Raw genomic sequence first — 15,000 nt, forward strand, 5'->3', positions numbered from 1 at the left:
GGCAAAAGCTAAAGAGAGAAGATGACACTGATATTGAGCAAGAAGCATTTAGGATGTCAGTAAGAGTCTATCTATCTATCTATCTATCTATCTATCTATCTATCTATCTATCTATCTATCTATCTTTATCTATCTATCTTTATCTATCTATCTATCTGTCTATCTATCTATCTATCTTTATCTATCTATCTATGTGTCTATCTATCTATCTGCGACAGTTGTAAGTGTGTCTCACTGTTTTGCCGTTCCTGGCGTCCTTCATCAGGTTTTCAGCCACTCTCATGTCCTCAAGTACAGAGTCTGACTCAGTGTAACGCAGAGAGTTCAAATGATCCTGAACCTTCACACACATTCTGTCAATCATCTGTTACCACGCGCACACACACACACACACCCACAGACACAGGCAAAGTTAGAAATCAGACACATTTCTGAATACATTTTCTCACACGCACATATACATGTGTGAATTAATGTTACACAATCTGCAGGAACACAACCAATCAGTAAACAGTCAGGACACTACTGAACTACATCTTTGTGTGTCTATGTATGTGTGTGTGTGTGTGTGTGTGTGTGTGTGTGCGTGCGTGCGTGTGCATGTGTGTGTGTGCATGTGTGTGTATACTGGCCTGCTGTGTGGTAGAGGTGACTATGCCCTGCTGTAGTCTGTAGGCTTGTCCCTGTAGATAACGTCTGGTCTCATGATTTCTCAATAGATACTGCTCCATCTGCATAAACACAAACAAACACACACACGCACACATACACACATACACACTTTCTTTTCAATCCCAGACTAGTGCCTTAATCTGATCAAAACAACAGGAACTAGTTCAGGGTCAAAGGTCAAAGGTCAAGGTCATTCACACATCTCTGACCTACTGGTGCCGAATCGAAAAATCACATAACGAGCGATGCGAGTCACATGACGGAGCTCTCGGCACGTACAGAAAGTGTCGGTATCATTTGTCAGATGAGCAGGAAACACAGAGCAGTGTGAGGTTGTCTGACACTATTGTGCTGCAGGTTTATAATGCTAACATCACGCTAGCGAAATCATGATACCAACCTTCACATACATATAGCCCTCATTCCTCAGCTGAGTGACTACACACCGGCCCGTGGCCTTCCTGTTAGGCTTGTAAAGTTTGACCAGGCGTCATGTACTACTCTGTATTTCTCAGCCTCCATCTGTGTATCTCACACACAGTATGTCCATCTGTGTGTGAGAGCTCTCCTGTCTGTCTGTCTGTCTGTCTGTGTGTGAGACCTCTCCTGTCTGTCCATCTGTGTGTGAGAGCTCTCCCGTCTGTCTGTCTGTCTGTGTGTGAGACCTCTCCTGTCTGTCTGTCTGTGTGTGAGACCTCTCCTGTCTGTTCATCTGTGTGTGAGAGCTCTCCTGTCTGTCTGTTATCTGTGTGTGAGACCTCTCCTGTCTGTCTTAAATGCAGGAGATAACGCCACTCAATCCTAACAAGGCTTCTTATTCAGTCGTATGCAGTATCAGTCCGCTGGCCATCGCGCCTTTGCCTACCGCGCACCCTTTCTCTGGAACAGCCTACCTATAGATATCAAAGAGGCAAACTCTCTTGCTACCTTTAAAACCAAACTTAAGACCCATTTATTCTCTGTATCATATGGATAGCATTATTTCGAACTGACCATCCGGTGAGGCTCAGTCTCTGCTGTAGTCTCTCCTGGCATAGTTTAGCTTAGTAGCTGCCGGCTTAGATACCTCTCATCTTCTCTCTCTCTCCTCCCTCTCCTCTGCTCTTATCTTAACCTTGTCAGTTTCTGTCACTAACCTGCTCTCTTCTCTTTGTGTGAGTGGTCGATGTCTGCGCCTACTTCCTGGATGTGGCGCCTTCCCTTGGCCGGCTGAATGACTTTGTGCCCTGCTGTCCCTGGCCCTGCTCCCCCCGCGTGGCCCTGCTCCTCCTGTGCCCTCCACAGCCATTAGTCTTGCAACTTTTATGCTTCTATAAAATTATTTTCCTTATTTCATCTGTTAAGTGCTGCTACTCCAATAATGCTCTCCTTCCCTCCCACATCTCCTGCATGGCTGTGGCTCATCTGTTTGAGCATGAGTGTCTGGCTTGAATGTGGCTACTTTCCTCTTAGGTGTGCCCCCCCCCCCCTCCCTGTCATCTCTCTCTTCATCGTCATCCCGATGGCTGCTGCGGCTTTGAGGCTTCCTGCGCTGCTGTGGCTGTGTCGTCCACCCCAACTGAGCTCCATGCTGTCCTGTCATTCTTCATACTGCCGACTAATTGTGTTTTCATGTTCATTATCACTGTGTTGTTTTGTAATTTGCCCACTGGGTTGGCACCTACTGCACGCCTGGCTGGCCTAGAAGGGGTCTCCTCTCTCTGTGGTCCTTCTCAAGATTTCTCCTATTTTTCCCTAGGGTCTGGGTTTTTTGAGGCGTTTTTTCTTGCTCGCTATGAGGATCAAGTCAGGGGGTGCCACCCTGCTCTGTTCTGTCTGTTGTAATCCTGTGGGCATGTAAAGCCCTTTGAGACTGTAAACAGTGATATTGGGCTTTAAATAAACTTAAACTTGAAACTTGAAACTCTGACCTTCATCAGGGCATCCTCTGTTTTCTCTGGGCTGGCCTTCAGGGCCTGGGCAGCATCTATAATGGGCACAGGCATAAAGCGAATAGTGTAGTTCCTGACAGAGAGAGAGAGAAACTTTATCATTATACATTATTTCTGTATATTATCCATTGAAATATTCTTACAGTTTACACAGATGCAAACACACACACGCACACAATCACGCACAGTCACACACACACACACACACACTCACAATCACGCACAGTCACACACACACACACACACACACACACACAGTCACACACACACACAGTCACACACATACAAAGAAACGTAAATATACACACTTCTCCAGAGCAGCAGCGACATCCTGCAGACCTTGTGGGCTGACGTTGTTTTTGTCCCAAATCACTGTCCTGTACAACAGAATGAGTGTGTGTGTGAATGACCTGAGTTTGAGATGAATGTGTGTGTGTGTGTGTGTGTGTGTGTGTGTGTGTGTGTGAATGACCTGGGTTGGAGATGAACGTGTGTGTGTGTGTGTGTGTGTGTGTGTATGTGAGTGAATGATCTGGGTTAGGGTTAGGGTTGTGTGTGTGTGTGTGTGTGTGTGTGTGTGTGTGTGAGTGAGTGAATGATCTGGGTTAGGGTTGTGTGTGTGTGTGTGTGTGTGTGTGAGTGAGTGAATGATCTGGGTTAGGGTTGTGTGTGTGTGTGTGTGTGTGTGAGTGTGTGTGTGTGTGTGTGAGAGAGTGAATGATCTGGGTTAGGGTTAGGGTTTTGTGTGCGTGTGTGTGTGTGTGAGAGTGAATGATCTGGGTTAGGGTTAGGGTTGTGTGTGTGTGTGTGTGTGTGTTTGTGTGTTTATGAGTGAATGACCTGGGTTAGGGTTAGGGTTGTGTGTGTGTGTGTGTGTGTGTGTGTGTGTGTGTGTGTGTGTGTGTGTGTGTGTGAGAGAGAGTGAATGATCTGGGTTAGGGTTAGGGTTGTGTGTGTGTGTGTGTGTGTGTGTGTGTGTGTTTATGAGTGAATGACCTGGGTTAGGGTTAGGGTTGTGTGTGTGTGTGTGTGTGTGTATGTGTGTGTGTGTGTGAGAGTGAATGATCTGGGTTAGGGTTAGGGTTAGGGTTTTGTGTGTGTGTGTGTTTATGAGTGAATGATCTGGGTTAGGGTTGTGTGTGTGTGTGTGTGTGTTTATCAGTGAATGATCTGGGTTAGGGTTAGGGTTAGGGTTGTGTGTGTGTGTGTGTGTATGACCTGAGTTTGGTGTTGATCTGTAGAGCTTTGGCGAGCATCTTGGCTCCCATGTCCCCCATCCCATTGCCACTGATGTCGAGCCGGGTGAGCGAGCTGTTACTGCCCAGAGCGTTCAGGACCATGGACAGGTCACTCTTCAGCTTTGAATCGGCCAGAGAGAGAGAGACCAGCGGCTGGGAGAAGAGAGAGCAGAGGACTCAGACACATGACTGTACTCAGAGACAGGCCCCCACTCATCACAGACAGACAACAGGAACAACCAGGCACAGCAGGAAACTCATTTACATCCACATCTGGACTGTTTGACAGAGCTGAGATCAGACCTGTGATTTGACAGAGTTGAGATTAGACCTGTGATTTGACAGAGCTGAGATTAGACCTGTGATTTGACAGAGCTGAGATTAGACCTGTGATTTGACAGAGTTGAGATTAGACCTGTGATTTGACAGAGTTGAGATTAGACCTGTGATTTGACAGAGCTGAGATTAGACCTGTGATTTGACAGAGCTGAGATTAGACCTGTGATTTGACAGAGCTGAGATTAGACCTGTGATTTGACAGAGCTGAGATTAGACCTGTGATTTGACAGAGCTGAGATTAGACCTGTGATTTGACAGAGCTGAGATTAGACCTGTGATTTGACAGAGTTGAGATTAGAGATGTGATTTGACATTTGGACTGTTTCAAAGCACTGCTCAGAGAGGTGGGGATTTAATAGAAACACTCACTGACTCCTCTTCCTGTATCATGTGGACCAGGTTGTTGAGGACATGCCCAAGGTTTCTGTACACAGGATGACACACAGGATGATAAATATTAACTCAGTATACACAGACTCTCTCTCTCTCTCTCTCTCACACACACACACACAGAGAGACAGAGTCCGTGGTCTCAGTGGTCTGCCTCTCAGACTGACTCTTACTTTGATTTGATGTTGGTGAAGTTCTTGCCCAGGGAGAGGTGGCGGATGGAGCGGTTTTTGGACAGCCAGACGAGAAGGGTCGTAAGGTCAGAGTCGAAACCTGACACACGAAAAAACAACACTGTACATGTTACAAAGAACATACACTACAAAACACACACGTTACAAAAACACATACACTACAAAACACACACATTACAAACCACATACACTACAAAACACACACATTACAAACCACATACACTACAAAACACACACATTACAAAAACACTGTACTAGAAAACACACTCATCACAAAAACACCAGAGGACTAAGCCCAGGACCCCAGACAGATGCCTGTTCCATCGCTGATCGTCCACACACACAGACTGGACATGCGTGAGCAGGTGCAGTTCTCACTCCAGCCACACGAGGCAGTGTTTCCTTTCAAACAGAGCTGAAAAAGCTTCTCACAAAAAAGCCCCAGTGTTGTGTCAAACAGGAGTGTGGACTCACCGTTATCAGAGATGCATACATACACACACACACACACACGCACACGCACACGCACACACACACTCACCGTTATCAGAGATGTCCAGACTGGAGATATTGGGTATCTCTGCGATGCAGCCCTCCAGAATCTGGGCCCCAGCAGACCTCAGCTATACACACACACACGCACACAGACACACACACATACATACACACACACACGCACACAGACACACACACATACATACACACACACACGCACACAGACACACACAAATACATACACACACACACACACACACACACACACACAGACACACACACACACAGACACATACACACACACACACACAGACACACACAGACACACACAGACACACACACACAGACACACAGACACACACACACACACACACACACACACACACACACACAGGACACAAGACCAGAGCAGTCAACAAATTCAGCATAAACACAAAATCAACACATCTGACAAGAGCAGCCTAAACACAATTTGGAGGAATCGAAAAATCAGACAAGATCCATAAACCTGTCTTCAGTTCTAAAACAAATAGAGAGCTGTGAAGACATGAACTAGAAATGATCAGGGTTAGCAGAGTTTGTGTGTTAACAGATGGTGTTAGGTTTGAGACAGAGTTCAAGTGTTAACAGATGGGGTTGGGGTTGAGTGTGACTCTACCTCACAGCTGCTCAGATCCAGAGACACGGCTTTGAGACTGGGGTTACTGGCCAGTCCCAGTAACAGCGCCCTGTGGAAGAACACACAACTCAACCTCAGACACTCCATCACTGTCATCACACACACTTTAACCCAGCTGCATGTGATGGACTCCATGCTTAAGAAGACAGATTTTATGTTTAAGGAGTCAGATACTGTGTTTAAGGAGTCAGATACCATGTTTAAGGAGTCAGATACTGTGTTTAAGGAGTCAGATACCATGTTTAAGGAGATGGATTTTATGTTTAAGGATTCAGATACTGTGTTTAAGGAGACAGATTTTATGTTTAAGGAGACAGATTTTATGTTTAAGGAGTCAGACACTGTGTTTAAGGAGATGGATTTTATGTTTAAGGAGACAGATTTTATGTTTAAGGAGACAGATACTGTGTTTAAGGAGACAGATTTTATGTTTAAGGAGACGGATTTTATGTTTAAGGAGATGGATTTTATGTTTAAGGAGTCAGATACTGTGTTTAAGGAGTCAGATACTGTGTTTAAGGAGACAGATTTTATGTTTAAGGAGACAGATACTGTGTTTAAGGAGACAGATTTTATGTTTAAGGAGATGGATTTTGTGTGTGAGGAGGTTTGTGTTGCATGTGTATGGTTACAGAAACACAAACGGTTAAGGTCCACCTGCTATCTTCAGGTCTGGACCATCCTAAGGACCCGTCACATTGGCTGATTACATGTGAACTCAGCCAATCCCATTACATGTGAACTCAGCCCATCTCACTGGCTGAATGTGTGTGAACTCAGACAATCCCTTTGGCTGATTGTGTGTGAACTCAGACAATCCCATTGGCTGACTGTGTGTGTACTCAGCCCATCTCACTGGCTGACTGTGTGTGTTCTCAGACAATCCCTTTGGCTGGTTGTGTGTGAACTCAGACAATCCCATTGGCTGACTGTGTGTGTACTCAGCCCATCTCAGTGGCTGACTGTGTGTGTTCTCAGACAATCCCTTTGGCTGGTTGTGTGTGAACTCAGATGATCCCATTGGCTGACTGTGTGTGTACTCAGACAATCCCATTGGCTAATTACGTGTGTCCTCTCGCCCTGTATGAGTGTGTTTCACTGTGGAATGTCCTGCCAATCACACGCGGTCACAGTGAGGGGCTCAGTTCTGCTCATCATCCTGTCTGACGATGACCTCACCTGCTACCTCATCTGAGAGCTGGACATTCTTAAAGACACATCACTGTTTTCACACAAGAATATGAAGATTCACCAGTTTATCATCTGGTCATCATGGTGCCTTTACCTTAAAACAGCTCTACAGCCTGGGGCCTGTGCTACAAAGAAAAGTGACTTGCTTATCCAGGTATTTCTGGTTAACTCTGAGTAAGTCGTAAACCTCCTAATAGAAGAGCCCTGTGGCTTTGTTCTGCTAGGAGAATGAAGCCATAGAGCTGTTCTACTCTGTTGACAGAGTCTGTTTTTTTTTAAAGTAGGAACATGCCTGGAGAGGAGAGAGGAGAGAGGAGAAGAGCTGCTGAATGTTTCTTTAAACAGAGGAGAGGAGGAGGGCTTACTTCAGGGCGTCCGGAGGGAGTTTGGTTCCTGCCAGGCTGATGGTGCTCAGGGCTAAAGCACTGCTGAAGAACTGTTTAAAGGAGGAGGGGACCTCCTTCCCCTTCCTGCAGATCAAAGTTACAGTCACACAGACGATTCAGTGCTCACTGTTCATGGTCCTCTTTATCATTATGTGAATGAGTGTGTGTGTGTGTATATATATATATATTTATGTGTGTGTATATATATATATGTGTGTGTGTGTGTGTGTGTGTCTTACTTGAGACAGAAGACACTCTTTGACATGTTGAGAACAGACAGATGCTTTAGAGAGCCTCGCAGAAGAGAAGAACACACCTAAAAACATGTAATTCACACAATTACCATTAACACCATTACCACTCATACAGTTACCATTTATACAATTACCATTAACACCATTGCCGTTCATACAGTTACCATTTATGCAATTACCATTCATACAGTCACCATTAACACCATTACCACTCATACAATTACCATTAACACCATTACCACTCATACAACTACCATTAACACCATTACCACTCATACAACTACCATTAACACCATTACCACTCATACAATTACCACTCATACAGTTACCATTAATACAGTTACCATTAATACCATTACCATTCATACAATAACCATTAATACAGTTACCATTAATACCATTACCATTCATACAATTACCATTAACACCATTACCACTTGTACAGTTACCATTCATACAATTACCATTAATACCATTACCATTCATACAATTACCATTCATACAATTACCATTCATACAATTACCATTCATACAATTACCATTAACACCATTACCATTCATACAATTACCATTCATACAGTTACCATTAATACCATTACCATTCATACAGTTACCATTTATACAATTACCATTAATACCATTACCACTCATACAGTTACCATTAATACCATTATCATTCATTAGATTACCATTCACACAATTACCATTCATACAGTTACCATTAACACCATTACCATTCATACAGTTACCATTAACACAATTACCACTCATACAGTTACCATTAATACCATTACCATTCATACAGTTACCATTTATACAATTACCATTAATACCATTACCACTCATACAGTTACCATTAATACCATTATCATTCATTAGATTACCATTCACACAATTACCATTCATACAGTTACCATTAACACCATTACCATTCATACAATTACCATTAACACCATTACCACTCATACAGTTACCATTCATACAATTACCATTCATACAATTACCATTCATACAATTACCATTAACACCATTACCACTCATACAGTTACCATTCATACCATTACCATTAACACCATTACCATTAACACCATTACCATTCATACAATTACCATTCATACAATTACCATTCATACAATTACCATTCATACAATTACCATTAACACCATTACCACTCATACAATTACCATTAACACCATTACCACTCATACAGTTACCATTCATACCATTACCATTAACACCATTACCATTCATACAATTAACATTCATACGGTTACCATTCATACAATTACCATTAATACAATTACCATTCATACAATTATCATTAATACCATTACCATTCATACAATTACTCTCTTACAATTTACAATTTAATTTGGTATTTAGCAGACGCTTTTAGCCAAAGCGACTTACAATAAGTGCATCAGTCAGATCCTATAAACAGAGATCACAATAAGGCTGTACATTAATTACGCTCTGAATTACGCTCCTGGAATTCAGTGACAGTAAATGATAAACACAAGACTTGTGATATAGGGACAAGGTTAGAAGATTTATTTATATATATATATATATATATATATATATATATATATATATATATATATATATATATATAGAAAGGTAGGTTAGGCAGTGGGGGACAGGTGGGTTCTGAGGAGGTGGGTTTTCAGTTTCCTGCGGAAGATGACAAGAGATTCCGCAGTCCTAACTGAGTGAGGGAGGTCATTCCACCACCGCGGAGCAATGGCGGAGAAGAGGCGTGGTCGGGAAGAACGGCTGCCGGGTTCCCGAAGTGAGGGGACCGTCAGTTGACCAGAAGTGGTAGAGCGGAGGGTTCTAGCAGGGATATAAGGAGTTATCAGGGACTGAAGGTATGATGGGGCGGAGCCTCTTGTGGCCTGGTAGGCCAGCACCAGTGTCTTGAACTGGATGTGGGCTGCTACCGGAAGCCAGTGGAGCGCAGTAAGCAGTGGAGTGACATGAGAGTGCTTAGGGAGGTTGAATACCAGGCGTGCAGCGGCATTCTGAACAAGCTGGAGCGGCCTGATGGCGCAGGCCGGGAAGCCAGCCAGTAGAGCTTTGCAGTAGTCAAGGCGGGAGATGACAAGCGCTTGGACCAAGAGCTGGGTCGCCTGTTGTGTGAGGAAGGGGCGGATCCTCCCGATGTTGTATAGAGAGAATCTACAGGATCGAGTGACTGCTGCGATGTGACTGGAGTAGGTCAGCTGGCCATCCATCACCATTAACACTCATACAATTACCATTAATACAATTACCATTCATACAGTTACCATTCATACAATTACCATTAATACCATTAGCACTCATACAATTACCATTAACACCATTACCATTCATACAGTTACCATTCATACAATTACCATTCATACAGTTAGCACTCATACAATTACCATTAATACCATTCATACAGTTACCATTCATACAATTACCATTAATACCATTACCATTCATACAGTTACCACTCATACAGTTACCATTAATACCATTACCATTTATACAGTTACCATTAATACCATTACCACTCATACAGTTACCATTCATACAATTACCATTCACACAATTACCAGTAGTACAATCACCAGCAAAATTACAACTGGCTGCTATTCTAGACTAATAAAAGCCTCATAATCAACACTAACAACAATATTCTACACTCATAACAATGTCTCTACAGTAATAACAATATTTCTACAGTAATAATGGTATTCTACACTCATACTGGTCTCTTTCTCATTAGTTCAGTAGTCTAACAGGTGAAATGGTTACCAGTCTGTGTTCAGACTGGTCATTACTGGTGAAGTGTTAACATGGTAATAATGTCAGTGTAACAGTACAGTGGCTGTTTCACAGGATGCTGGGGCCATTAAAATGAATTTGTCAATTTCAGTGACTTCAGTGCAATACCACTGACCAGGTCCAGGGGGCAGTCACTGCAGGACAGGTCTAGAGTCTGGAGACAGTTGGGCTGACCCAGGAAACTCCACAGGTGCTTTAAATACAAGAACATCAATAAAAAGAAAAGACTTCATGAGCGTAGAACAGGGAGGTTATAAACAGTCACAGTGTCCGCATGCACAGTCAAAATCTCTCTGCTTCTCTCATCTCTTTAAACTTAAGCCGACGTGTCATAAAGCACACACTCCTTAAGCCTGGGAGAGAGTCTAGAACCAGTGAGTTAAGATTCGAGGAGAACATACCGGAATGTCGTCTCCTCTCAGAGCGTTTCCGGACAGGTCCAGGTGGGTGAGTGTGTTTGAAATGGAGGAGTTTGAACAGAGACACTGGGCCAGAACATTCACACCTGTCAGAGGAGACACACAGAACATTCACACCTGTCAGAGGAGACACACACAGAACATTCACACCTGTCAGAGGAGACACACAGAACATTCACACCTGTCAGAGGAGACACACACCGAACATTCACACCTGTCAGAGGAGACACACACAGAACATTCACACCTGTCAGAGGAGACACACACAGAACATTCACACCTGTCAGAGGACACACACACAGAACATTCACACCTGTCAGAGGACACACACACAGAACATTCACACCTGTCAGAGGACACACTGAGAACATTCACACCTGTCAGAGGACACACACAGAACATTCACACTTGTCAGAGGAGACACACAGAACATTCACACCTGTCAGAGGACACACACAGAACATTCACACCTGTCAGAGGACACACACAGAACATTCACACCTGTCAGAGGACACACTGAGAACATTCACACCTGTCAGAGGACACACACAGAACATTCACACCTGTCAGAGGACACACACAGAACATTCACACCTGTCAGAGGAGACACACAGAACATTCACACCTGTCAGAGGACACACTGAGAACATTCACACCTGTCAGAGGAGACACACACAGAACATTCACACCTGTCAGAGGACACACTGAGAACATTCACACCTGTCAGAGGAGACACACACAGAACATTCACACCTGTCAGAGGACACACACAGAACATTCACACCTGTCAGAGGACACACTGAGAACATTCACACCTGTCAGAGGAGACACACACAGAACATTCACACCTGTCAGAGGAGACACACACAGAACATTCACACCTGTCAGAGGACACACACACAGAACATTCACACCTGTCAGAGGACACACTGAGAACATTCACACCTGTCAGAGGACACACACAGAACATTCACACTTGTCAGAGGAGACACACAGAACATTCACACCTGTCAGAGGACACACACAGAACATTCACACCTGTCAGAGGACACACACAGAACATTCACACCTGTCAGAGGACACACACAGAACATTCACACCTGTCAGAGGACACACTGAGAACATTCACACCTGTCAGAGGAGACACACACAGAACATTCACACCTGTCAGAGGAGACACACACAGAACATTCACACCTGTCAGAGGACACACACACAGAACATTCACACCTGTCAGAGGACACACTGAGAACATTCACACCTGTCAGAGGACACACACAGAACATTCACACTTGTCAGAGGAGACACACAGAACATTCACACCTGTCAGAGGACACACACAGAACATTCACACCTGTCAGAGGACACACACAGAACATTCACACCTGTCAGAGGACACACACAGAACATTCACACCTGTCAGAGGACACACAGAACATTCACACCTGTCAGAGGACACACACAGAACATTCACACCTGTCAGAGGACACACACAGAACATTCACACCTGTCAGAGGAGACACACAGAACATTCACACCTGTCAGAGGACACACTGAGAACATTCACACCTGTCAGAGGAGACACACACAGAACATTCACACCTGTCAGAGGACACACTGAGAACATTCACACCTGTCAGAGGAGACACACACAGAACATTCACACCTGTCAGAGGACACACACAGAACATTCACACCTGTCAGAGGACACACTGAGAACATTCACACCTGTCAGAGGAGACACACACAGAACATTCACACCTGTCAGAGGAGACACACACAGAACATTCACACCTGTCAGAGGACACACTGAGAACATTCACACCTGTCAGAGGACACACACAGAACATTCACACCTGTCAGAGGACACACACAGAACATTCACACCTGTCAGAGGACACACTGAGAACATTCACACCTGTCAGAGGAGACACACACAGAACATTCACACCTGTCAGAGGAGACACACACAGAACATTCACACCTGTCAGAGGACACACTGAGAACATTCACACCTGTCAGAGGACACACACAGAACATTCACACCTGTCAGAGGACACACACAGAACATTCACACCTGTCAGAGGACACACTGAGAACATTCACACCTGTCAGAGGACACACTGAGAACATTCACACCTGTCAGAGGACACACACAGAACATTCACACCTGTCAGAGGACACACACAGAACATTCACAACTGTCAGAGGAGACACACAGAACATTCACACCTGTCAGAGGACACACTGAGAACATTCACACCTGTCAGAGGAGACACACACAGAACATTCACACCTGTCAGAGGACACACTGAGAACATTCACACCTGTCAGAGGACACACACAGAACATTCACACCTGTCAGAGGAGACACACAGAACATTCACACCTGGCATAGGACACACACAGAACATTCACACCTGTCAGAGGACACACTGAGAACATTCACACCTGTCAGAGGACACACTGAGAACATTCACACCTGTCAGAGGACACACACAGAACATTCACACCTGTCAGAGGACACACTGAGAACATTCACACCTGTCAGAGGACACACACAGAACATTCACACCTGTCAGAGGAGACACACAGAACATTCACACCTGGCATAGGACACACACAGAACCTGTCTCTGCTCAGAGGGAAACAATCTCACAACATCCACCTGTCCTTATGACAGAGGGACGAAGACAAGAGTCCTCCAGGGTTATGAAGTATAAGTAAAACAAATATACAAACAGAGTTTAGTGTTAGTGAACCAGACGTCCACATATATATTACCCTGTGTTAAGCATTATACCAACACCATCAATAACAGAATGAATCAACACACCTCAGGAGCTCTCACTTTCCAAAGCCAACTGACACACCACACAGAGAAGACGGCGGGATGTAAAAAAAAAAACCTTGTCTTGTATCTGTGTTTGACAAAGTATTCCAGGGGCACAATATGAAGGGATAAATTGACACTCAGTCTTATTGTGATCTCTGCTCATGAGGTATTAGAAATCCGACTGATGCACTGATTGTAAGTCACTTTGGCTAAAAGCGTCTGCCAAATAACAAAATTGTAAATGTACAATTGTGAAAACAGTGGATAACACTGGTCGGTACGATGAGGGTGTGAGACACGATTTACCCTTAGATGAGAGTGAGTTCCTGGACAGGTTCAAATATCGAAGCCCTGTGTGGAGTTTGGCCAGGAGAGGGCTCAGTGCAGCAATCCCTGATGTAGAAAACACTCACCATCATTAAAATCATCACTAACATCATTAACAACATCAATATTTACCTCACTAAAGGTAAGTCACATCACTGATGGTGCATAACAGATATAACTGTTGTGTGAGCAGATGTAATTCTGGTATAGTTTCAGGTGTAATTCTGGTATAGTTTCAGGTGTAATTCCGGTATAGTTTCAGGTGTAAGGTTTTAGTTGTGTTACTGGTGTGGTTTTAGGCGTGTTACTGGTGTGGTTTTAGGCGTGTTACTGGTGTGGTTTTAGGCGTGTTACTGGTGTGGTTTTAGATGTGTTACTGGTGTGGTTTTAGGCGTGTTACTGGTGTGGTTTTAGGCGTGTTACTGGTGTGGTTTTAGGCGTGTTACTGGTGTGGTTTTAGTTGTGATACTGGTGTGGTTTTAGTTGTGATACTGGTGTGGTTTTAGGGGTGATATTGGTGTGGTTTTAGATGTATTACTGGTGTGGTTTTAGTTGTGATACTTGTGTGGTTTTAGTTGTGACACTGGTGTGGTTTTAGGCGTGTTACTGGTGTGGTTTTAGTTGTGATACTGGTGTGGTTTTAGTTGTGATACTGGTGTGGTTTTAGGGGTGATATTGGTGTGGTTTTAGATGTATTACTGGTGTGGTTTTAGTTGTGATACTGGTGTGGTTTTAGTTGTGTTACTGGTGTGGTTTTAGGCGTGTTACTGGTGTGGTTTTAGTTGTGACACTGGTGTGGTTTTAGATGTGTTACTGATGTGGTTTTAGGCGT

At 44.1% G+C, this 15,000-nt stretch overlaps 1 protein-coding gene across 2 annotated transcripts in view; it reads right to left on the reverse strand.

Moving 5' to 3' along the window:
* carmil1 (capping protein regulator and myosin 1 linker 1) overlaps nucleotides 1–15,000 on the reverse strand; it is a 50,405-nt gene that overhangs the window by 15,737 nt on the left and 19,668 nt on the right. For both annotated transcript variants that reach the window (XM_030788807.1, XM_030788806.1), the window contains exons 12-26: nucleotides 14,148–14,234; nucleotides 10,988–11,091; nucleotides 10,702–10,779; nucleotides 7,755–7,831; nucleotides 7,495–7,599; nucleotides 5,918–5,987; nucleotides 5,306–5,387; nucleotides 4,744–4,843; nucleotides 4,550–4,604; nucleotides 3,822–3,994; nucleotides 2,912–2,980; nucleotides 2,583–2,676; nucleotides 633–731; nucleotides 236–364; nucleotides 1–8 (exon numbers count right to left, since the gene is read on the reverse strand). The exon at nucleotides 1–8 is cut by the window's left edge and continues 130 nt beyond it. In XM_030788807.1, coding sequence (XP_030644667.1) covers nucleotides 1–8; nucleotides 236–364; nucleotides 633–731; nucleotides 2,583–2,676; nucleotides 2,912–2,980; nucleotides 3,822–3,994; nucleotides 4,550–4,604; nucleotides 4,744–4,843; nucleotides 5,306–5,387; nucleotides 5,918–5,987; nucleotides 7,495–7,599; nucleotides 7,755–7,831; nucleotides 10,702–10,779; nucleotides 10,988–11,091; nucleotides 14,148–14,234 — 1,330 coding nt within the window. The remainder of the gene's footprint in view (nucleotides 9–235; nucleotides 365–632; nucleotides 732–2,582; nucleotides 2,677–2,911; nucleotides 2,981–3,821; nucleotides 3,995–4,549; nucleotides 4,605–4,743; nucleotides 4,844–5,305; nucleotides 5,388–5,917; nucleotides 5,988–7,494; nucleotides 7,600–7,754; nucleotides 7,832–10,701; nucleotides 10,780–10,987; nucleotides 11,092–14,147; nucleotides 14,235–15,000) is intronic.

The sequence above is a fragment of the Chanos chanos genome, chromosome 12, assembly GCF_902362185.1.
Source record: "Chanos chanos chromosome 12, fChaCha1.1, whole genome shotgun sequence".
Taxonomy (NCBI): Eukaryota; Metazoa; Chordata; class Actinopteri; order Gonorynchiformes; family Chanidae; genus Chanos; species Chanos chanos.